The sequence below is a fragment of the Balaenoptera ricei genome, chromosome 18, assembly GCF_028023285.1.
Source record: "Balaenoptera ricei isolate mBalRic1 chromosome 18, mBalRic1.hap2, whole genome shotgun sequence".
NCBI classification, from domain to species: domain Eukaryota; kingdom Metazoa; phylum Chordata; class Mammalia; order Artiodactyla; family Balaenopteridae; genus Balaenoptera; species Balaenoptera ricei.
In genome coordinates, this window is record NC_082656.1 from 8,993,833 (window position 1) to 9,018,958 (window position 25,126).

Here is a 25,126-nt window from a genome sequence, read left to right on the forward strand (position 1 = left end):
CTAAGCAGATAATAACTTTTATCATGCTAGTTTATCTGTGTTCAATATTTTTGTGGGAGAAGTACCTCAGTCGGCCTGGGGTTGTCAGGGATCCAAAGAGGGTGAAACAAATGAGACTTACAGGAAGAGTAGGAGTTTGATAAGGCAATAAGGAGAGGAAGGGCATTCCAGGATGAGGGAATAGCATGAGGAAAGGCACAGAGGCTAGGAGACCTTGGCTGGTTTGGGCAACTCCAGGAGTTGCCTGGGGGAGATTACCCCTGCAGGCCTCGCTCAAGGAGTGTGGACTCCACCTTGTCCACCAGAGGGAGCCCTTGAAGGAGTTTAAGCAGGGAATTGGCTTGAGCTGAAGATTCTAGAAAGATCACTGTAGCTGGTGTGGGTTTGATGACGGACCCAAGGAGAGGCTGCACCTGGGGAAACCAGTTAAGAGGCCATTGAAATAGTCCAGGCAGAGGCCAGAGAGGATTCAGCTGAGCCAGTGCCAACAAGAATGGAGAGGGAGTGGATCAAGTTCTCAGGAGGGAGGGAAAGAGGGGAGGTAAGAATGGCTCCCAGATTCCTGGGTTAGGTCATGAGGAAGATGTGGAGAAGAAGAGAAGAGGGCTGAGGGCAGGGGTCAGATGCCCGGGAGCAGGTGCAGCAGAGAAGTAGGAGAAGGGCCAAGGGAGCTTGGAAACTGCAGGTGGGGCGAATCTTGAGAAAGAGTGAGTAGACAGTAGCATAAAATGCAATGAGGGTTGCTGCAGGGGAGGGGGGGCAGTTGTTTGTCTTCTGTTTTGTTTTGTTTTTCAAACTGAAGAAATACCTCATCAGCAAAAATGGTACCTTGTTATTTTAAACTTTTACTTATTTGAATGTGGACAACACGTGTCTTTTTTTATTCTTGTTTCCTAAATGTAGCTCATCTTATGCATAAATTATCTTTTTATGTCATTTGCCTTTTACTTATCACAGAATTTCCTGCACTGTTTTAAATCAGTGAGCTCTGACCGGTCATTAGAAGTTTTGGTAGCTAGCGGCATATTAGTGTTTTGTTTTTTTTTTAAATTATTTTTGTCCATTGACTGTTTTATTTCCTTCAGAGCATCCACTGGAGAGAAGCTTTGAATATCTTGAAGCTAGTAGTTTCTCGATCTGCCAGCCTAGTTTTACCTTCCTACCAACACAGTGACCTTTCAAAGATAGAAATACATCGAGTATGGACCAGTGCGTCTAAGGAATTACCTGGGAAAACCCTGGACTTTCACTTTGATATTTCAGAGGTATGTTAACTGTTTCTGTAAACTTGAGCATGAATACATAGTGGCAAAGGTCAGAACTAGTTGCCTGGAGAAGGGGAGACTTATTTTACAGTTATGTCAAGTGAAAGCTCCTAAGGCCTAAATTAGGTTCAACACATTGTCCTATTCACTGGGGCTCTTCTCTGGCAGCTTTTAAAAATAGAAGCTAGCCTCAGTTATATAAAAATGATTTCCCCAAAAAAGATAACTTTAAAATGGAATGATCTTAAGCATTTTAAACCATGACCTTCACTCATTCTTTGTTTGACAGCTGTCACGTCCTATCTTGTATCCGCAACCTTGTTTCCTGAACTGCAACCAAACCAGCGGATGCCTGAGATTTACAGGAATACAGAATCTGCCTTTATGGTCACTTCCCCAAGCCACACTGCTTTTTAAACCAGTATAACTATCTAAATTCTTGCCTTGAGGGAGATGGGTGTGCGGAGGGAAGAGACTTATGAACTCAGGAGTTAGGAAGAGAAGAAGACAGAAAATAGTCAGGTTTACCTGCTGGTCCATGAACAAACTTTTGGGAGGCCTGTACTTAACTATTTTAGTCTAAGATGTAAAAATACGTTTGCTTTCCTGTCTCCTTTACCCCGTGACCCATAAACCCCCCAAAGCAGAAACAATGGCCTGTCCACTTTGTAAGCAGGGTCTGTACAGTGTCTGATGCATGTTAGGTACTTCATAAATATTCTTCAACACGGCTGAATGGATTCATTCACTAAAGGAATAAACTAGATCAGCTTACATGGGACTTACTCTATTAATTAGGTTGTGGCTAGATTGGGTTTTTTCACACAGTAGTCTCATTGACCGTTCATCATTTCAATACTCAGGTAGAGGTGCTGTTGTGCCACCATTGTGATATTTAGTATCTCTATGATATTAAGGTATCAACTCAGTATTTTTCAATTTTTAACATTTTTTTTACATTGCTGGAGGTGGGGGAAGCTTACTCTTTGACTGTTTACTCTGTCCCAAAGAGGTACAGAAAACCTGTAGCCAGTCAGCTGCATGCCCCGGAGACCCAGCTGCTCCAGAAAGATGTGCCTTGAGAGGCAGGTGGAGAGTTACCAGCCAGCGTCTGCCGTCTCTGAATGTAGGCCTACGAACAGGTTTCTGCAGAGACCTCCCTGGGGCTAAGGTTTGGGAGGTGCTGCCTGCCCAGCCACCACACTCCGGGACTCTCAGGAAGTGACATTTCTGAAGTGTTGTCAAGAACCTGGCCCTGACCTCATTCATTAAAATAATTGAAAAGATATAAATAATTTAAATAAATTTTTAAATAATTGAGAGTGTATCAAGATTGGTGATTACAGGTTGGGATGAGGGGAAGGGATTTTGGTCTTGTTTTAACTATAAAGAAAGTCTTTCAAGCTTAAACATCTGAAAACTATTTTGCTTTCCTGCATGTCTTCCTTCTTATCTTTACAATCATTTCTAAAGTGTGTTTAAGAACAAGCAATTGGATTTGTTTTCAGCTGCTAAAGAGGGTGGGAAAGGGTTGAAGATGCAAAATGATCTGGAATATGTATTTGAACGTAAGGAAAATGAGCCTCCTTGTAACACTGAACTTCTCTAATCTAAGTTTTAATCAGATAAGCAGTTCTTGGTTGCTGCTGGGACAGAGCGATCCGTATACCCCAGAAGTATGAATGAGGTAGAAGAACGTGTGCTTCTCTATTCTTTTTTCTCAAGACGCCCATCATCGGGAGGCGATATGATGAACTGCAGAGCTCTTCCGGGCGTGATGGGAAGCCCAGGGCCATGGCTGTCACCCGGAGTGCATCTTCCACCTCATCAGGCTCCAACTCCAATGTCCTTGTTCCTGTAAGCTGGAAAAGGCCCCAGTATTCTCAGGTAAAGAGTCCTCGACTCCCAGGATTGGAAGGGAGCTTAGGGGACCTATTGAACCCAACTGTGATATGGGATTCCTGCCTCCACCATCCCAATATTTCCCGTCTGGGCATCGACACTTCAGTGATGAGGATCTTACGGTATTCTGTATCCCGAGGGAACCCATTTTATCTTTGAACAGTTCATTACATTGAGTTGAAGTCTGACACTCTGTTGCTTCTACTCATGGGTCCTAGTTCTCTTAAGGCTTAGAAAATGCAATTGGATCTGTCTTTCACATGGCAGCCCTTCGAACACTTAAAGAAACCCTCCCCCCTCTGCCACTCATCCAAATCAGTCCTCTTTTCTCCAAGTAATACATGCTTAGTTCTCCTAAGCAATCCTGCGTGACAGGGCCACACCCCAGTGACCATTCTGGCTGCAGTCCCGCGAGCCTGCCCTCCAGTCAGTGGGTTCCATGCACACCTGACCCCGCAGAGCAGGCTGGACGGCCAGGTTTCTCTGCGGTTCTGTTATCTGTATGCACTTTCTGGGTGACTGCGTCACAGCGTTGATGTCATTGGACTTACTGCCAAGTGAAACCCATGCATTATTTGGGGCTCTTTTGGTGACATGTGCCAGAAGCCCAGTGAAAAACTGCCTTAAGTGGAAAGGGAACGTGTTAACTCCTATATCATAACTTCAAGCAGAACTGGATTCTAGCACACACAATCCTTAGACCCTCTCTGTCCTTCTCACCGTCCCCACCTTGTCTTCCCAAAGTCTTAGGCCTGCTTTCCTCCCTGCTGACCTCATTCTCAGGCAGACTGTTCCAACGTGAGGCCCAACAACCTCTGGCAGCTCCAGATTTACATGGTCTTTGGCCCTGACGATCTCAGGACAGAGGCCTCCCCTCCCCAGCGTCGTAGCAATTCTGGAGCAAGGGCTCTGTGCAAGAGAGGCAGGGCCCCATTTGGCGGGAGAAGAGCCGTCCCGAGATAAAAAGAGGGACTGCATTACCAGAGGGAGGCGAAGTGGGTGCTGCGCAGAGAAAAGCCCTTTGTTTGCACGCCCAGCAGGACTCATCCCACCCTCAAAGGTTAGGGAAATGGAGCTTAGAGCCCAGCGCCTGCTGGGGCAGAGCTGCTTCTCAGTGAGCGCTCACTGCGTGCCTGAATGGAGAGCCCGCTCTACTCTCTTGGGAATTTGGAAAAGAGAAGAGAAATGTACAGCCCAATTCCATGCTCCTCTACATTCATTCCTTCCCAGAATCGTAAAATGCCCACTAAAACTTAGGGAAATAGGTCAGTGAATCTCTTGCCATTCTTCAACATCAAGGTCCTCCTGTCTTTGACCTTGAAATGACACCATATTGAGTGTCCCGTCTATAATTTGAAAAGAAGGATGCAGGGAACTGAGTTCCATTAAGTAGGAAAATCTATGAGCGATACTGGCCTCCTTGCAGTCTCCATATTAAATCAGATTAAAAGGGAAAAAAAAAAATCATTTTCAGGAGAGGAGGACGATTGCTTTAAGAGCAATTCTGAGGCACATTAATGTTTTTTAGGCTCTGGTTACTCATCCTTTTCACTCTCAACTCACCAGTCCTTCTGAGACCTACTTTGTCTATGTCACTGGGAAATGTGATGGTTTGTAGAAGAATCTCCATGCTTAAGGAACTGAAAAGTAAGGTTTACGAAGAAAAGCAAAAGGAATTCTATCCGTTTAACTATAGGAAGAATAAATTGAGAAAGATTTAATATGCCTTGCAAATAATCGAATTTAATTCTGCAGAAAGCAAATTTATCCTCCCATTTGAGGAAAAGAGAATTGTGTTGTAATATAATAGATTTAATTAAGGTGTAAGGAAAGGCTTGCTAATGATTGAAAGTTGTAGCACACAAGAAAGATTATCAAGGAGAGTAATGAATATCTGCTAAAGAGCCAAGGGGTTGACTTTCACATCCCCTCCCTTGGGAAAACTTAGATCAGCACTGTCCAGTAGAAACATAATGTGAACCTCATTTTAAATTTTCTAATAGTCACCTTCTGAAAAAAAGAAAAAAAAAACAGGTAAAATTAATTTTAATAACACATTTTAGTTAACCTAATATATCTAAAATATTATTTTTTCAACATATAATCAATATTTTACAATTATTGGTGAGATATTTTACATTCTCTTTTCATACCAACTCTTCATGTATTTTATATCTCCATTCTCACTGGCCACATTTCAGGTGGGTTAGCCCTTTGTGGCTGATGACTACAGTATTGGAGTAGATTTGATCACAGGACCCCATGATTAAAACCTGCCTGTGTGTTTCTTTTCCAGAAGAGGACGAAAGAGAAGTTGGTACACGTCCTTTCTCTGTGTGGCCAAGAAGTAGGATTAAGCAAAAATCCATCGGTAAGTTCTGTCCTATATCACATTTATTTTGGTGTCATAACCTTTTTACCTTTGGTCATGTAGTTTGGAGGTTTCAACTATGAATTACAAGTATGATATCCATCATCTAGATCAAACCCTTAGATTATTTCTCTCCATAGTATGATTTTTAATCTCAGTTCAGAAACAATGAAAGATGTTATTGGTTATTTGCTCCAGTTGGTAAATAAAAACTCAGTTATTTTAATTTTTTTAGTATCTTGGATCTTTTTAATAAATATGCCCATACTTTCTTAAAATATGTATATGTGACCGTCTTCTGCACCACCATATATGAGATATGTTCCTTTTGGGTGTAATTTTACTCTCTGTACACACATCTCTTACCGTGATGTCACTATTTTACTCATGTACAATAAAGGTGAAAATAGTGATATATTATCATGTTTTTTCTCATATAAACTTCCACTGAGGGACTTCCCTGGCGGTCCAGTGGTTAAGACTCCATGCTTCCACTTCAGGGGGCATGGGTTCAAGCCCTGGTCAGGGAAGTAAGATCCCGCGTGAAGCGCGGCCAAAAAAAAAAAACACAAACCAACAAACAGAAACTTCTACTGATGTTACAGTTGCACAAAAATGCCATTGAGCTTTGAAATAAATGAATAATTTAAGTATTAGAAGTTAGCTTCTGAAGCTTTTATAAAATTTAGAAAATTCAAATTGTGTGTGTGAGAATACTGTAGCAAAAGCAATAAAAATCTCAGGGTTTGGTTTTACCGGGTATTTTTATTTCATCTATATCACATCATCTTTATTAGTAACCAGAAAAGAAAATAGCAAACTAAGTGATTTCCCAAGTAAGAAGTAGCAAACAGTGTCTCTGTGGAACTACTTTTAAAATTCCAAAATGTATATACTAATGTAGTTCATGAGCAGGTGAAATATGAGACTCATAGATTCGTGCTAAAGTGCAAGTTGATACTTGTAATCGTCTGGGAATGTGCCCCAGCCAGAAGGGTGGCCTCCGTTGAAGTCACCTTCTGAGTTATTGATCAGTGGGTTTGCTGCTGCTCCTGTGACATCATTGAGGGCAGAGGAACGAGGAGATAGTGTGGGGCAGATTGAGCCCCCCCAGACTGAAAGGGAGAGGAATGAGAGCCCTTTACCTCTGCACTGGCACAGCCAGAGAGGTCCGTTTCTTACCACCCCTGTGGTTACACTGTCTCCTTCAGATCCAAACCGCCTGCTTTGGTGCCAGGCCTTTCTAGCTAGAAATGTTTACTATGTTACAAATAAGAAAAGTGGCACTAACAAGGAAAGGGAGGCTTCGGCTGAGGAAATCAGAATTTTAGTCTCTCATCTCTCACTGACTAGTTGCCTGGTCCTCAGTGCTCTTTATCTCATATACTCATTTGCAACCCCTGTACAGACTGTGTGTCTTGTACCATTTTATGAAAACCTAGTGCAAATCCTATGACTGCTCTTAAACACTGGAGAAAAAAAAGAATGTTTAAAATCCATTCCCGGGCTTCCCTGGTGGCACAGTGGTTGAGAATCCACCTGCCAATGCAGAGGACACAGGTTCGAGCCCTGGTCTGGGAAGACCCCACGTGCCACGGAGCAACTAAGCCCATGCGCCACAACTACTGAGCCTGCACTTTAGAGCCCGCGAGCCACAACTACTGAAGCCCACGCGCCTAGAGCCCTTGCTCCGCAACAAGAGAAGCCACCGCAATGAGAAGCCCGCGCACCACAACGAAGAGTAGCCCCCGCTCGCCGCAACTAAAGAAGAAGCCCGCGCGCAGCAACAAAGACCCAACGCAGCCAAAAATAAAAAAAGAAAGAAAGAAATTTTTAAAAAATAATTTAAAAAAAGTAAAATCCATTCCCCTTTTTTTTTCCTTTTGAGAGATATTTGTGATATTTAAATTCTTATAAATGACTTGCTTACTTTCAAGGAAGACCAAGACGTTGTAACGGTTAAAGAATACTGTTCATTTTATTTAATATCAGTCTATGTTCAGGAGAGGCTGGCGAGCAAAACATTTAGATTTATTTGAAGTCTGTTATTTCTACAAAGTTATATTAAAATGGCCCAAGTGAAATGAACCTAAACATAGAAGTTAATTTTAAAATATTAACATACTAAAATTTTAATAGAAAAAAAAGTTTTGTTTGAATCGACAGGACAGGACTTCTAAGTATGAATTATGAGCACGGCTGCTCAGCTTCTCCTCTGTAATTCACATGAACAAGTACTGTACTTCCTGACTTATGTTTCTTTTTCCCTACCAGTTCCTGGTTTATCTCTAAGAGGGTTAAATCCTTTGCTCTCACAGTTCGTTCTACAATAACATATCTTGGCATCAGTAGTCCTTAAAATCTTACATGATAATATGTATGTGACGTGTGTGTGAATCTGTACAGTTTCTAACCTCGCTCAGTGCAGAAACAGTGGAAAATTTCTTGGCTGCTGTAGACTGTCTGTGAACACACACTCAGTTGTCACACACACACACGCGCACGTAGGATACACTTTTCATTAAGAAGCAGCGATCTGACTCTTGAACACTCTCCTAGTGTGTGAACTTGCATCTTTGCAATGAGTTGAATCTGAAGGCACCTGTCCAACATAAATAATAAAAGAACATTCTAAAAATACCCACTTAAGGAATTAGGTGTGTACTGGAAATACAGTGCTCTGAGGAGCCAGTTACACTTTTTGTAGCACAAACACAGAAGGGAGAGCGGTTTCTCAGGAGAGGACTCTTGGTTCGTAGGTGATTTTCTCGTCGTGTGGGGACTTGGATCTGCTGGAGCACCAGACGAGCCTCGTGTCCTCCGAGGACGGAACCCGGGAGCAGGAGAACATAGATGACACCAACAGTGAGCAGCAGTTCCGGGTCTTTAGAGACTTCGATTTCCTAGATGTGGAGCTGGAGGATGGAGAGGTACGGCCCGGGCTCGGTGAAAACCATCCGCTCAGCCTTTTCCTTGACTAACAGCACAGTTTCTTTCTATCTGCTAAATAATGAGTTCTTTAATTAGAAAGCTGTAAACTTTATTTTTAATCAATTTATTCAAAGTACAGCAGCGTAACTTTGGCAAAAGGCACCACACCCTTCCTGTCTAAGCCCACGGCCAAAGCTACCAAGTTCTTTCTAAATGGCAAAGATCTGACTTTGACCACACAGAGACTCTGTGTGTGTGTAGTCCAAAGGTGAACTTTAAAAAAAAATCACAGAAACATGCAAGGTCTGAGCCTGTTCTCTGGTACCTGGGTAAAACAGGCTAAGCATTTTATTATTTTCAATGTGAAATTGCTCTCATGGGTTGACGTCAAAGCTCGCCTGCCGCAACCTGCGATCAGAGCCTGAGGGCCCCGGCATCTTTGTGCTGTTTGATGAAATCCTCAGAACTTGAAACTAGATTTAACATACAAGAGCTCTTGGCTCTGCTTTCAGTTGGTTCTTGACACCTGGAGTAGCTGAATTCAAGTATCAACAGGCAGATGCAGATCTGTTTATCTGAATGATAATCATGGTAATAAGATGCTTTCCATTATGAGTCATGCTTTTGAAAACCTGGGATTGCAAGGAGGAGCATCATTTCGGTAGCTCAGGGGCACGTTCCAGCTGAGAGGCAGGCTTTTCCCTCCTGGGATGGACACTATGTTCCCTGAAGTGGGGCTGGCATCTGTAATAAAGCCTGGTACCCAGCCTGGCATGTGGTGGGATCCATATACTTCAGCTCACATTTAACCAAGCACACTCTATTTCCCAGACAAAGAAAGGGCTTTCTGCTAGTCGTACAGTTAGAATGGAGGCTCAAATTCAAAGTTTATCATATCCTATGGCAGGTAGGCTCCTCCTAAGTTAACGATAGACTTGTGGGAAATGATGCTTCAAGTAACTGCTTACCTTCCCTAAAAAGATATGATTGCTGACCAATCCACTTATGTCAAGGCAAGGCCACGGAGCTGGACAAGCGCTATTGAGCTCTATTTTTGTCCTTACTGGCCACTGACTACCCTGGCTGTCTGTGCCAGCAAGGAAGAATCATGTCCTCAGAATGAAGAATGTTTTCTTTACCAATTCTTTCCCTGGAAACAAGTTTAGCAGATCCAGTCCTTTAAGAGTATAAAGGCACCAACTGCAAGGCATCTTTAAAATGTGTAAGCTTTCATCTTGAATTGTTCTCAAACCAGTAACAAGCATTGCAGTTTTCTGACTGTTAACCATAATTAGTGATAAATCAACTGCTAAATGCGGTGAGGATTGTTTTAAAAGTCTAATGCAAAATACAGCTGTTTTGAATACTTTCGAAATGATCCAGAGGTATATGGAATGTCAAAAGTTTAGCTTCCTGGTCTGAGCAACTGACCCAATCTTTGCTCTTAGGCTAGAATTCAAGCTTGGGCACCCTCTTCAAGGGTTAAACTACGGAGAGAAAAATTGATGGAACAAGAGAGGCATCATTTTTCAGTGTCAGCCAAAGAAAAATGTGTTACGTGAAGGGACCTAGGAGGAATGGTGTCAGATAGAGAAATCAGAAACAATTTCAGAACAACTAACAAATTTAATTTCTATCAAAATAAAGTAAGGAAAACCATAGATGCCCATCACTTGAAAGTAAATATTATACTAATATTTTTCAAGGACAATAAATAACGATTACTATGCCTTCCTTCTAGTGTTCTCGCTACTGTCCTAGCCAACAAGAACTAAAAAACATAGTGATTATTTTATCTTGTATGATTAAGATTTTATAAGAAGTTCAAGAATGTGAAAGTATATATTTTATCCAAATAAACCATTTGAGAATATTTTGCTACTTCTCAATAAGGTTATAATAAGGGATTCTAGCAAGCTTACAGAGTGGCAGAGTGAAAATGCAAGCGTTTTGGAGTCAGGCAGGTCCAACTCTGACTTTCAGCTCTGCCACTGACCCAGCTCAAGCCTGGATGCAGTTTCTCTTGGCGTCTTCATCTATCGAATGGGAGTGATAATACCTGCCTACAGAGTTGATGTAAGGATCAAGTAAGATGACCTATGTAAAGCTTTTAGCGTAATTTCAGGCAGTAGGCATTCTAAATATCTGTTCCTTTGTACTGTCTTTGGTGAATAATTTCAGTATTTCCTCATCTGCGAAAGGTAAGCATATTTGGCTTCTAGATCAACACACATTTACTAAAAAAAAAAAAAGACAAGGTTTTTGTCATGTCTATTCCTTTTCATTAAATAGTCTCAGAATTTATTGACTAATATCTTTAAGGGTTTGCCTTTGAACTTCTCAGAATCTTTAAAGGGTGCTGTGTCTTTGCTATTAATTGCACCTCAGCAGTGAAACAGATCATGATCACAAACACTTCTGCTTTTGTGAGCAGGATCAGGTGATGCCACCTTTTTTTCCCAGCTGATGACCCTCATTTAGTCTTTCCATGACATTTCACGATTTTCTCACAAATAAAAATTTAGGCATTCCAAAAAAAAAAGTGTTGAGGAGACCAAAGTTGTCACTGAAGTGGAAAGCTATTTCAGAAATTGTATTTATGATTTATTACCAACTACATCATCCACCGCTAAGAGGTTTGGAATTTCCGGTGTTTCGTACTAATTTTTCTTTATGGGGTTTGTGTATCTTTGCCTGTTTTCTTTAAGTTGCATCTACTGACATATATACTGTTAGCACTGTTAGTTGCTGTTGTATTACAACTAAGACAAATGCACTTGAGTATCTAATATAATCATTTTAAATAGACCTCTTATTTGTTTTTCTGTCCATTCAATCTGCTACACAGGAACTTCAGGTAAGATGATGCTATTTTCAATTCAGATGCACTAGTAGATGTTTTGCATCATTGCAGATTTATAACTGCATAACTGCTTTTTCCCCCCTTCGAGAGTATGTATGCCTATTTGCACATTTACATTGAGATGTGTGTGATAGAAGTATTTTTCTTGGTTGCTGTAGAAGGGAAATATTTTCTGAAGTATAAATATGAGACAGTCTTAAAATCTTTATATGTTTAGTTCTGGAAGTTGCATGATTATATCTCTTGAGAGAGAGTGAGTTTTTAAATATGATCCATGGAAATCCTACAATTTCTCATTAGGCAGTTGTACAGCTGGATTGGTTTTGCTGTTAAATTCTTTTATTAAAAGTGAAATCAACAAGCTGTATCTAACAATATACCACATATACTGCCAATCAATTCCTTTTATTTTCCAGGAGTTAGGAGCTATCTTTGGATGGTGACTATATAAAATTGCATCCAAATGAGGACCCTTTTCAAGTAAAAGGGGTCCGGTAATAATTACACCCAGACAACAGGCATAAGCTGGGATTATCCTGGGCAAACTGACCTATGATCACCCTGTATCTATGTCATATAGACTTACTCTAAGTAGGTACATTTGGGGGAACATATTTTGACCATCCAAGTTCCTTCAACAATAATTCTTGTTTTTTGGAACTCCAATATCAAAGAATACGATTTCCAACATTTCTGGAACATTCAATCGTGAATACTTTCTCATCTCAGTATAAATCCTGAGTGGTTATTTAAGTTTGATAACTGACATATGCAAATTGTCCATCAGGAATAGTTAGCCATCTTCTAAATTTTCTCACACATAGAAAATCTTACTTAATCAGTGAAACACTCTTTTGGCTTTTGACCTTGTAGGTAACATAAAATGCAAATCTGACATTTGGGTGTGGGGAAGTTGGAAGGTGGCTCTCCCAATAGGGTTATTCCTGTGCTATGAGAAGGCCCGTTGACTTTTTTTTTTTTTTTTTTTTTTAATTATTTTTTTATTTTTTAATGCTATTCTTGTCTGCTTACATTCTTTTTATTTATGTATGTATGTATGTATGGTATGGCTGTGTTGGGTCTTCGTTTCTGTGCGAGGGCTTTCTCTGGTTGTGGCAAGCGGGGGCCACTCTTCATCGCGGTGCGCGGGCCTCTTACTATCGCGGCCTCTCTTGTTGCGGAGCACAGGCTCCAGACGCGCAGGCTCAGTAATTGTGGCTCACGGGCCGAGTTGCTCCGCGGCATGTGGGATCTTCCCAGACCAGGGCTCGAACCCGCGTCCGCTGCATTGGCAGGCAGATTCTCAACCACTGCGCCACCAGGGAAGCCGCCCAGTTGACTTTTAATCACCACCGACTTTAACGTAGGCTAGGCTACTGTTCCATCTCAACCCCTCAGCTACCACCAGGGAAACAGTTTCAACATCTTTGCCTCTAATGGAGTTATTGCATCCTCTAGCAAGACACCCAGATATTATTCCTGCAAGAACAACTTCCCTGACTCTCAGTTCCCATGCCTGATTGATTCAGATCTTCACCTGAGCTGCAATCAAATTAACAGCAATGGCTATCTATACCCAATGTAGCATTCTCTGGCCCTAGGTGTCTGTATTTCTCTGCAAGCTCAGTGCCACCCAGGTTCAGTGTGGGAGACTTCCAGAACTGCTGCCTGAGATAGTTCATCTAACCCATCCATTGATTTGGTACAAGAGAATCAGTTTTGTGAATTATGTTTTACAGTTGTACGTTTTTCCCAGTAACTTTTACATTCTTTTTTCTCTGTATTGTAATCTCATTTTTCTTTACCCTCTTTATTTCTTCACACATTGAGTTTTCTTTTTCTTCCCAGAACTCTTGCCTCTTCCACATTTTTTTCATTTTTTCACTGAAACAGCTATTTTAAAGTACCACCACAACAGTCAGCCTTTTCTACCAGGAAAAAAAAATAATTTGGTGGTAATTTATCACAGCACTTACAGATAAAAGGTACAAATACAGCTATAAACTATGGAAAGCATATTCTGAGTCTTATAATCAAACAGTCCTAAGAACAATCATAAATATCATAAATGGGGTGAATAATGATAATTTCCATATCATATCCATAATGTGTTCAGGATTCTTACCTGTTGCCTTCCACCATGAATAGCCAAAACAGACTTTGGAAAAGCTAAGCATCTATTATATGAGAGATCTGTGAGAATGGTAAGATTCATTTCATTAGGAGCTGGAAAAAATAGACCCTTAAAACCAGAGGAAAATTAATAAATTTAATGCTCATTAATTTTAATAGTAATTTACATCTCTCACTGAAATTATATTATTATGCTATTTACTGAGCTCTCATCAGAAAGTTATTTATGGGAGTTCCCTGGTGGCATAGTGGTTAGGATTTGGTGCTTTCACTGCAGAGGCCCAGGTTCAATCCCTGGTCGGGGAACCATCCCACATGCCATGCGGTATGGCCAGAATACAAAAAAATAAAATAAAATAAAAATAAATAAAACATCACATTTAAAAAAAAGTTATTTATGTCAGTGAACCATCAGTGTTTCAAATGACTAATATAAATAAGATTCTGTGCTAGATTTTATTCAGATTACCTATTTGTTTAGGTTAAAATTTGCTCACCAATGAGCTAGTAATACTTCTCTAGCTTTATTCCTATCTTAACAGAGAGAAAAATAAAACCCAGATTGGTTTTCAGAAAAAAAATTTATGTTCATCAAATAAGCTTATTTAATATCTGATGGTTTGTAGAGAAAGTCTGAGCTATACCTAAAATCTTTATTTAACACTTTACAGTGCCACTTAGCCCGGTTCTCAGTGCAAATGTACAATTCAGCAATAATCCTTGGTACCGAGTCAGTCCATTCAGGTATAGGGAAGGAACTGTTTTCTATGTTGGGACAATTATTTAAAGATGAGCCTAAAGCAAAACTGAAGCCTTGCTGCTCTGGCCTCTGCGTAGCGCATGATTGTCCGACTGTGCCCAGCTGCTCTCTGATACCCTTTAACTCTGCATTTTATCTGTGAAAACTGCTGCGGCAGAAACAGCCTGGAATGTTTACCTAATGCTCTTCTACTTAATACCCAGAGGGTGTGGAACGTGCCACAAGCGTAGCTCCTACTTTTTCTCCTTCTGAAAAGAGTACTAAACAGGGGCGGGGTTTGGGGAGGGAACATCTCTTTTGAAGTTGTTTTAATATTAACAGTCTCTTTCTGACAGATTTTTGTTAACACGGATCATTTATAGAGTATCCCAAAATCAACTTGTTAAAAAACAAGATGTTACCCACTGTGCCAGAGTAGAGTGTATAATCATGTCTACCTATGATTTAATACGCATTTTGGTGAAAACAGTGTGCTTCTTACTACTCTTCACATCACGTAAGCAAAATGTTTGGTGCCCAAGGCCATGAGGGCTTGAGAGTTCATAATGAAAATTTTTATTACTAAGCTATGGCTAATCGGCTGTGTAAAGGCGTGAGTGCAGGAGGATTTTGGCCTTAAAAAAGCAGCTGATGGTGTGATTTCAGGGCGAGAGTATGGACAATTTCAACTGGGGAGTCCGCAGGCGTTCTCTGGATAGTCTGGACAAGTGCGACATGCAGCTTCTGGAGGAGCGCCAACTCTCAGGAAGTTCTCCCAGCCTAAATAAAATGAACCACGAGGACTCCGACGAATCCTCCGAAGAGGAGGATCTCACCACCAGCCAGATCCTGGAGCACTCTGACCTAGTAAGTAGGAACTCTCCACCTACTCTTCCCAGGACATTGGGAGACTTCTTTTTGTGATTCAAGCAGTAGTGCAGTTTCCAGTTGCAGCTAAAGAAACTTGCTACAGCTGCTAAACTCAACTCTGAAACATCAGGTGGTGTCTGCTTCTCACCGGTCTCTTCTCTGTAGGTTGCAAATGGAAACAAACACTGGGGTTTTTATAAGCCCTGAATGCCATCAAATCTGCTCAGGCCTAGATTTTCCCCAAATAACTTTTATTATGCTGAAATCTTTTTTTTTTTTTTTATAATTCCTCAGACATCTGAAGTTTGAGGAAATATGACACGGACATTTTGATGGGGTTATCTGGAAATAGGGGTGTTTGTATTTTTCAGTGCTGGGCCTTGCCTGCTACCGTGCTTAAGTTCTAATGACAGTGACGTATGTATGTTAAACAGTTATTACCTGTCCACCAAAAACTAGCTTGTACACTGGTTTGTACTCTTATGTAGAGAATAATTAGAGCTTTTAAAGAATGGGAATGTCACACTCTGTTTTGTTTCCTATGCTTTCTTAACAGATCATGAATCTCTCCCCTTCTGAGGAGACTCATCCCATGGAACTCACGACCACCTGCGATATGACCCCCGCTGACCCTCATGCCTTTAACACCAGAATGGCTAGCTTTGACGCTTCTCTGCCTGATATGAATAATCTTCAGATTTCTGAGGGTTCAAAGGTGAAGAGATTTTGGCAATCGTTGATTGTAGTTTTCTTTAACAAAAAAAATGTACTTCCAATTTTCTGAGCATTCTTAGCAGGTTATAAGTGGAGGGACTATATTTTCTTTCTTTCTCTTTTGAAGTAGTTGAGTTTGTGCCCCTAAACCTAGGTTTTGAAGTTGCTTTACTCTCACAGACCTGAGTGGCCATCTTCCTGTTGGTTGAAGGAGATTTGATTTGAGGTCCTTTTAAAATGAAACATTTTGCATTTTCCATAGAGCACGAACACTGCTCGTGTTTTGCCATTTGATTAATGGCAAAACAAATTGGTGTATGTCGGAGATTGCTGAGACTGGGAAACTGCTGTTCTTTGTCATGACTTTTATAAAACAATCTGCTAAGTGAGGTGTGGGTGTATGCACGTATCGGGGGGAAATTTTTTCCTATGTAGGAACCAATTTTACAACCTGTACATTGATTCTGTTCTCGCCTTTGGCGGACTATCAGAATTTTCAATATCAATCACAGTATTATGCACAAAACTGTCCTAGCCAGGCTCTCTGAGGAGAAAAGTAAGTAATGGATACAATTTCCTTATTTAAAAGGTCAGCTTTAAAAAAAAAAAATCTAAAAATGTGTATTTCATTTAAGGTTTATTTTATCAATATTTCCATAAACTACCTTGTCCATAAAACTATCAACTCCCACACTGTGTTCACATATGTGCCCACATAAATGCCCATTAGTACAGAATTTTATTTTCTTATATTAGAAATACCAAAATAACCTATTGCTGTTAGGATAAGGTTTTCTTTATCTTTAGTTTGGTTATGGTGGTATAAGTTTAAGGAGAAAATGAAATAGAAAAAAATTTACGAAAGTATATTCTTTCTGATGCTTCTACTAGAAAAATATAATACTGGCTATTCTGTATTCTTTTACAGTGTGCTAAAAGATATGTCTGCGATCTAGCAAAATCTAATCTACTTTAAACCAAGGGCAACCAATGAAACTGCAATCACCTAAAAATATTGAAGCTTAAAAAATAATTATTTCTAAGACTTCCCCATTGCAAAAGGATGGTGATCAGGGTTCTTAGAATTAGCAGAGTCCTTTTTTAGCCAAAAAAGGGGCCAGAAAGAAAACTGTCTGAGATTAAAATGCCAGAATCTTAATATTAAGAAATGAACTTCATGGAAAGGACACCACAAAATAAATGTGAAGTTATTAGCCTTTATTACTGCTCAGTCTTGCAATAGTCATTTTCTCAACTTTTCTATTTTGAATGCTAAGTTGTATAATTCCTCATACAAAGCATTGCCTAAGGAGTAATATTTTCATGGACTCATACAGAAATCTATCAAGGAATTCTGTCAAGGAAAGGCTGAGTCTAATTTCTGAAAAGCTATCTCTGTTTTTCACATCAGCTGGGCTTCTGCAATGTTTGATGATGTATCTGTGACGTTAGAAAGAGAAAATAGAAAATATTTTTGTAAGAACTCAGCCCGCCCCTAATAGATTAAGTCTATATACATTAATAACCCAGGCCAGTCAGCAGTCTCGTTGGAACCACTCTAGTTTTAAAAAGCAGGAAGATGTAAATCAACTATACTCCAATAAAAATTAATTTAAAAAATAAAAAAATAATAAAATAAAATACAGTGCTCTGCCCACTCATCAGACACAAGAAAGCAGTGAATCTTTCATCTTCTAGCCAAAATTAAGCTGCTGAACTGCGCGGCTGTCAACCTTGACAGTTACTGTTTACATTCAAAATTTGGGGTAAAGGATAAATGAGTTTTTAACAACAACAACAAAAATTATATGAAGTGGACCATTAATGAAATTCTAACTGGACAAGAAACTAAAGATTTTTTTAATGGCAATAGTAAATGTTTTAAAGATAAAAAAATAAAAATAAAATAAATAAAAAGCAAGAAGCAGCAGATATGGATACATCTCTGAAATGCAGTATTTATGAGCAATTCCTTCAAAGACATGAGATAACCTATTTCCCTAACATATCTGTAAACATTTCTAATTTCCCTCTTTAATCCTAGACTCAAAATACTAAATGGGCAGCCAGATGTCAACCCACGATAACTCTCTAATTCATATATACATCTATTTCGCCTTGATTTTGTTTTTGTTTTAAGAAAATGACTCACTGAACCACGTACGTGTGATTTCTTCCTCTCCTCTTCTGCTCTGTGATCCAGTTGCCTTCCTTCCTCTCCCGAAGAACAATCAGTTCTCCAGATGATTTCCCCCTGGCCCAGGTTCAAGCCCAGCCTCTTTTTCCATTTGACTTGCTACGTCTTTTTCCTGCCCCTCAGTGATCCCAGCTCTGCCTGCCCTAGAGCCCTTTCATCTCGCAGATCATTCTACATTTTATAGCAACGTGAGAGCAGCCTCTCATATCTGTTATCTTCAAGGGATATTCCCAAGAGTAAAGCATATGTGTATATGGATCTTGGAGGATTTTCAGCATGGAAAGGCCTGTCAACGTGGCAGGCTTGGTGAATAACTCTGGATCACTTGTGAGCACTGCAGACACTTCTGGAGCCTTTACTATGCCAGGCACTGACAATTCTAAATTCTAGTTTCCATAGGTAATATTGGACATGTTATATAATATATTGGAGAGTTAACTCCAGATAACTTGCTTTAGAAGACTGGGGTTGTACAATGAAAAGAGTTCTGAATCAGAGATGGTGTCTCTAGTCCCAGCTCTGGCTCTGATTATATACCTGATATTAGGCAAGTCCTTTTCCCACGTGGAGCAACTGTTTCCTCGTCTATAAAATATGGAGATTGGACCAGGGGGTCTCTACGGTCTCTTCCAAGTTTAGCATTTTATACTTCATAAGCATGGGTCAAATATGGTAATCTACTGAGAGCCTCTTTGGGAACTCTCCCGGAAAAGACTGAAAAGAAGATAAAGAAAGAACAGTACTTCAGAGAATTCTTGAGTTTGGTTATAGAAATTGACTCTACTGTAGCTAGAAGACAAATGCCCCCAATTTCTATTACTCTCAGGGTTGCAGATTTTCCTGTGGATAGTCTTACATATTGGGGGGATTCTTTTCTCCTTTTATGCTCCCAGGTCAGTGCTGTCCAGGAGGAGGAGGACACCCCCGTGCATGAGGATGATCTTTCCAGCTCCATCAATGAGCTCCCGGCAACTTTCGAATGCAGCGATAGCTTTAGCCTGGATATGACCGAGGCAGAAGAAAAAGGCAGTCGAGCGCTGGACCAGTTTACTCTTGCCAGGTGAAGAGTGTACAGGGCACATCGTACTGGCTTCGCTCTAACTCCAGTTAAATGTCAGGCTTGTGCTGCTGGGACTTCCTAACAAAGGAGTCCAAGCGGACATATAACTTGGAGGGCTCTCGGCGGGTGGGAATCATCCAACCCCAGAGCAGGGCCTTATGCGGAACCCGTAAAGCCCTAGAGTTAACGTAAAAAGCCAGAGGGGAGCCTGGGGACATGGTCCAGGCCTTGTAAGCTTTGAAAATAAGCAGGCTTGGCAAGGCTTGGAAATAGGGAGTTCTTTTCATTTTGAGTTAAAAGACCAGAACAAGAGGCCCCTTATAAGCCAAATACCTACTCTTTTTTTAAGTGGGTGGCTTTCAGCCTCGTGGCTGACATTTCTGAGACAATTGAGATCTAGTCAGAGAATACAAATAGGAAAAAATATAACAAGGATAGATTTTTAAAAACCCCACTAATGTGGCATCTAGAATAAATCACAAATAATAATGCTACAGATTTACTTTAGGAGAAGAAAGTCAGAATCCTAAAATCACTCCTCTGAACGTTGAAAATAAGAATTAAGTAAAAGCTTCTGATGTGGCTGGACAGAGGCCTTCTGTTATGGTGACGCATATCCGCCCATCAGAGAACCGGCTTACGGTGATACCTAGAGAAGAACTTTGACTTTTCACAGTTCGTTCATTTTTCTCTCCTTTCTTCGTTCTTCTCTGTCTCCCCCTGCATTTCTCTTCTTTCATTTCCTTTCCTCTCTCTGCCCTTTTCTTCTGGGCATTTGTGTATCTGCACCCACTAATACTGTCCCTCCACAAAGGAAAAGTGAAAAGATTCAGAAATTTTCTCATCACTTACTGTATTGAAAAATGAAAAGGACTGCAATGGGCCACAGCACAGGAATGAATGTATCCTGTGTCCGGGGAAAGGCTGTCCAGGAAAGTGAGGAGCAGTTACTGAAGGCTAAAAGAGGGACCGAGTCTATAAAGGAAATCCTTTATAGAGGAGAGGGAGGAATCCCAGAAATTCTACAGGTGAAAATTCTCTTTTCTAGAGTCAGAAAAGAATCTTGGAGACCTCTGAATGGGAGCCAGGCCCCCAGAGCGACCCCAGCGGGAGGAGTGGGCAGAATGGGTGCCTCGGGGTGAGAGGACGCCACTTCCTGACGCTGCCGTTTGCCTTTGTTCCAGCTTTGGAGAAGGCGAGAGGGGAGCCTCGCCGCCGCCCTCGCCCTTCTTCTCGGCCATCCTCGCTGCGTTTCAGCCCGCGGCCTGTGACGACGCGGAGGAGGCGTGGCGCAGCCACGTCAACCAGCTGCTGTGCGACTCGGACGGCTCCTGCGCCGTGTACACGTTCCACGTGTTCTCCTCCTTGTTCAAGGTACGGCGCCCACGGAGGGGCCCACAGACGCGCCGGGGCTGCGGTCTCTTCGGGGAGCCAGCTGGCCTCCAACTGAAGGGGTTAAGTGCTGGGTTTACACTACTTTGTCCTCCCGACATCCTTCAGTGTCCTCTGACTTCATCCTGTCTTCTCCTCAACCTGCATCTTCTCAGGCTGGCACTGTGGAGACGCTGCGCTCGGGGATTCAGGCCGCCGTGCTGTGCCCCTCGCTCCCCCACTCTGGTTTTCACTGGCATCATCAGTGCCAGGCAGGCAGCCAGGACTTCAGAACCACAGGGTGGCACCTTCTGCCAAGCCCAGCCTCCATCTCTTCTTTCCGCTTAGACCTCTCCTCTGTCCTTTTAATTCACTGTGTTTTTCCTTGCCTTTTATCTTTCCCCACCATGGAGTCCTTCAACGTGCCGGCCTGTGAAGCTTTTCTAGAGGTTGAGTTCTGCTGAGTATATCACGAGAGAGGCACAGGAACTTAGCTGGACTGAGGGATGGAGCCCTCTGACCACCTTCAGGAAGAGCCATGGGAAAGGCAGAAGGGAAATGAGGAATTATATAAAAAGTGGAAAATGAAAAAACTGGGATCATCTGCTTTAAATGATTTCAAATTCAGGAAGCCATAATTTAGTTAACATAAAAGTCAACTTGGTTTTTGAGCCTGGGGGCCCTTCCATTTTTGGAGAAGTATATACCAATAGTACTTAGAGCTAGTTTCCCAGTATTCTGAGTGTTATCTATGCTGCTCTCTCTCAAGTTTTTCAATTTACTTTTCGTGAGACCTGTTAGAAAACTGAATGGACAAACACTAAGGCTGCGTCTGAGATGCACTGGGGGCTGGAGGGACTGTTGGCCTTAAGACAGAAAACAATGGGCTGCTGAGAGATAAGAATCCAGACACACCCTAACATTAAGCCAGACTGAAATTTAAAAACAACAACTATCCACAAGCTACCATTTGAGGTAAATTTAATTGTTAAGGATTCAGGAGCAAAGTAATTTATTATATTGTTCTAACGTCAGTGTTTAAATAATGGTTAATAATGTATATTTAAGTTTGGCTGTTGTAGTAATTTTTTCTTATTACGGTTACTAGACTCTTCATGCTCGCTTTTATAGTCCTGAGCAGTACTTTTCCCTCTGCTGAGAACTGTCATCTCCTGTTTTCCCACAGCTGTGCTCCCAATGACATGCAAATCCCTGATTGACTGTCACTTCAGTGAATGACACCTTCCTTTACCTCTTTCTACCTGCCCCCCCACACACACTTGGGATCCCGAGCCAATTGTAGTTGTATCTGTTATACTTGTCACACTTGTTTAGGTGTCTGTCTCCCGGGAGACGGCAGGTAATGGTGTCTTGCTTTGATTCCCCAGCAGCTGGCACAGTGGCTCACACACAGTAGCTGCTCAGTAAATGCAGAAAGAATGAATGGGAAAAAAAAAAACCTTTTTAATGTAAATCTTAAACGTACAGTTTCTGACTTAATGCCAGTATGGCAACAGATTGTCATGTGAGCTGGGACGTGGGGCTGGGCCCTGGGAGGTACACTGGGGTTTGGATTTTTTTCATCAGTGTATTGGACCAATTTCTAAGGAGCTTATCCGCAATAATAATAATACAAATGTGTACCTCCTATTTCAGTTTTTAATATTACATTTAGCTTTAAGAACTTTCTCAGCTACCATCAAATGCTCTGTGATTGAGAGCAACATGGGTAGCGAAATCGGTATTAATCAAATATGCTGGAAATGAAACACATTTCAGACATGCAGTCTATTAATCTTTCGTCATGTCCTCACCATGGCTGTTTACTGTTTTCTAACATTTTTCCTGTGAGTCTGGACACCACGTTTTCCTGTATTTGGTTGGATTTTGGACGGGGTAGAGGGGAGGTAATTGCAAAAATAATTTGGTTTTAAAAACAAGGAAATGGTTTCTAAAGGTCCAGCATGGGTAGCTTTCCGAGTGTCTCAGTCAGTGTATTTCCTTCCTGCTGCTCCTGTGTTAGAATATTGTCATTTGATCACACAGTGTCACCAAATTATATATTTTTATATGGAAGTCATGTGTGGCTCTGAAGTTCCCTGAAAGATCTAGCTTCTCAGTACAATAAAAAACAAACCCAGGGACTTCCCTGGTGGTCCAGTGGTTAGGACTCCACGCTGCCACTGCAGGGGGCATAGGTTCGATCCCTGGTCAGGGAAGTAAGATCCTGCAAGCTGCTCAGAACGGCCAAAAAAAAAAATTAAAAATACAGAAATGAACCCAGATCTCACCATATCCTCGGGTAAGATGGAAAGAAACCAAACTATCTGCAGGACCTGGATCCTACTCCCGGCTTTGCCACTCCACTAGCTGGTGACACGTGGCATTTCCTGTTCCTTTCAGCAGCAACATCCTGTCGAGTTTTTTTTTTTTAATTGCACATAAAACTAAAAACACCATAAAGACATATGTATGTTATGCATTATAGCAAGATTCTCAGAGGTATTAAATAAAAAATAAATAATATGCAACATGGTAGGCATTTTTCTAGTATAACTTGTAAGGAACCAAGAGCCTGCTGCTGTTTTGGGGACCTGCTAATTTCCCCATAACAGGGCAGAGAGGATTTCTCGTGGGTTAGATTCTCCAACTCAAAAGGTACGACATCTCTTTGGGGAAGGCCAGTGCCTAGAACTGGAATTATTTTTTGGTTAAATATTTTGTTCTTTTTGTTAAAGATGTTGTGTGTTGGAAGTTGGGGCTAAAAATATTCTCATTTTGGCACTGACACCGGCCCAGTGAGTCAGATTCTTCCTAATTATGGTTTTTCTTCAGGCAGTATAGGGGGAATAGTAACATTTAGGAAGCACTATAGGTTTACGGAAGGGATGTGAACTTAGAAGTCAAGCTCATCCTTAACTCTTTCACTTACTAGTTGCATGACCTTGAGTCCTTTAACCTCTTTTAACCTCAGTTCCTTCACCTGGTTGTGAGGATTGATGAGTTGATGTGTGCAAAGCTATCAGACAGAGTTACAGACTCCTAATCAGAGGCGCTCTCACAGGGAGACAGGTCCCGTGAATTTACCCTTTCATTCTTCAGAGGCTTTATGGCCCATTTTAGTGCTCTATCTCAGGGAGCTGTGATCTTGGGAAACAGATTATATCTCATGACCTTTTTCCTCTCACCCACATTGCAGTAATCTCAGAAATTCTCACTCATCTGACAAACACGCTAGGCAGACTCAAGCTGCTGACCGGCACTGACAATCAGCAAAAAGCAAAAGCAGCATTTATTTAAAAGATTATATGAGCACCCATGCATTGGGAAATGACATTTTAGGAAGAAACTTTGTTCACACTGGGTGATTACTCACTTGACTTAAGACATTCACTCTGCCCCTATCACCGCCCCCCCTCCCGCCACTTCATGGAGGACCTGTGCTCATCTGATATTTTTATGAAGATTAAAAAATAGTTTTTTCTGGTACAAAAGTTAAAACGTGGCCATTTACAAATAGTAATTATGTTGCCTTTCAGAATATTCAGAAAAGGTTCTGCTTCCTAACCTGTGATGCGGCCAGTTACCTTGGAGACAACCTCCGGGGCATCGGATCCAAGTTCGTCAGCTCTTCCCAGATGCTCACCTCCTGCTCCGAGTGCCCCACGCTTTTCGTGGACGCCGAGACCGTGAGTATCTCAGGCCTGGTCCCGCGGCAAATGGCCCACGCAGCTGATGCTGCGGAACTTGAGGGAAGCACACGTGTGTTGTGGTTTGTTTGAAAGACACTCTCAGTGTTTGCGAGCAGCGCTCTGCTGTGCTATGAGTCCCAGAGGCCTGGGCCTGCACAGGAATGACTGCATGGCCAGCCCAAGCCGAGGCAGTCACTGCAGGGAATCAGGAGGAGATCCCCCTCTGTGCTCCCTTCGCGGCCTTGTCGCTTCTCTCCGATGACTCTTGACTTTGAAGGCTGTGAATGTGGTGAGCTAACCCCCCAGAGCGGACCTAGCCAGTCCCCACGATGCCAGGTTGGCTAAGCAGATGGGTTCCCAGAGGCAACGATGTTATCACTTTCCCTACTTCCAAGAGACTGATTGCCCTCTGGATGGATTCGTCCAGCCCAACTGCAAATGATGAGTTTAAAAGCAGGAGTCCCCAACCCCCAGGCCGTGGACCGGTACCAGTCTGCAGCCTGTTAGGAACCAGGCCATAGAGCCAGAGGTAGGCGGCGCGCGGGCGGGCGAGCAAAGCTCCATCTGCCGCTCCCCACCGCTCGCATTACCGCCTGGACCACCCCCCCACCCCGTCTGCGGAAAAATCGTCTTCCATGAAACCGGTCCCTGGTGCCTAAAAGGTTGGGGACCGCTGGTTTAAAGGATGATTAAAAGTCCCTGGCTGACTGCTGAATCGTGACTGTATAAATGTAATACTAGTGATTTAAAGTACAGATTAAATACAAAATCAGTTTGAAAACCTGTTTGGCGGTCTGTCTTCGCACTGCTGGATGAAGACACTAGAGTCCATGCATAAAATGGATGCTGTATCTTAATGTGGGCTTCTGTGGAATACTTGTTAAGATTTGTCCGTCTATCCTGATATGGGGAAGATGGATATTTTCACAGGAGACTTTGATTAGCAGTATCCAATGCAATTACCGCTGATAGTGGAGCTAAATTACAAACTGCACAACTTATTAAAATGGATGCTACC

The 25,126-nt window shown here is 41.7% G+C and overlaps 1 protein-coding gene across 7 annotated transcripts in view; it reads left to right on the forward strand.

Annotated features, from left to right (window-relative positions):
• The window catches only part of FRY (FRY microtubule binding protein), a 330,932-nt gene that overhangs the window by 283,941 nt on the left and 21,865 nt on the right, over positions 1-25,126 (forward strand). For all 7 annotated transcript variants that reach the window (XM_059903257.1, XM_059903259.1, XM_059903260.1 and 4 more), the window contains 9 exons: positions 1,086-1,265; positions 2,991-3,152; positions 5,464-5,538; positions 8,298-8,468; positions 14,871-15,071; positions 15,631-15,789; positions 18,879-19,045; positions 20,230-20,419; positions 23,956-24,105. In XM_059903257.1, the coding sequence (XP_059759240.1) occupies positions 1,086-1,265; positions 2,991-3,152; positions 5,464-5,538; positions 8,298-8,468; positions 14,871-15,071; positions 15,631-15,789; positions 18,879-19,045; positions 20,230-20,419; positions 23,956-24,105 (1,455 nt within the window). The remainder of the gene's footprint in view (positions 1-1,085; positions 1,266-2,990; positions 3,153-5,463; positions 5,539-8,297; positions 8,469-14,870; positions 15,072-15,630; positions 15,790-18,878; positions 19,046-20,229; positions 20,420-23,955; positions 24,106-25,126) is intronic.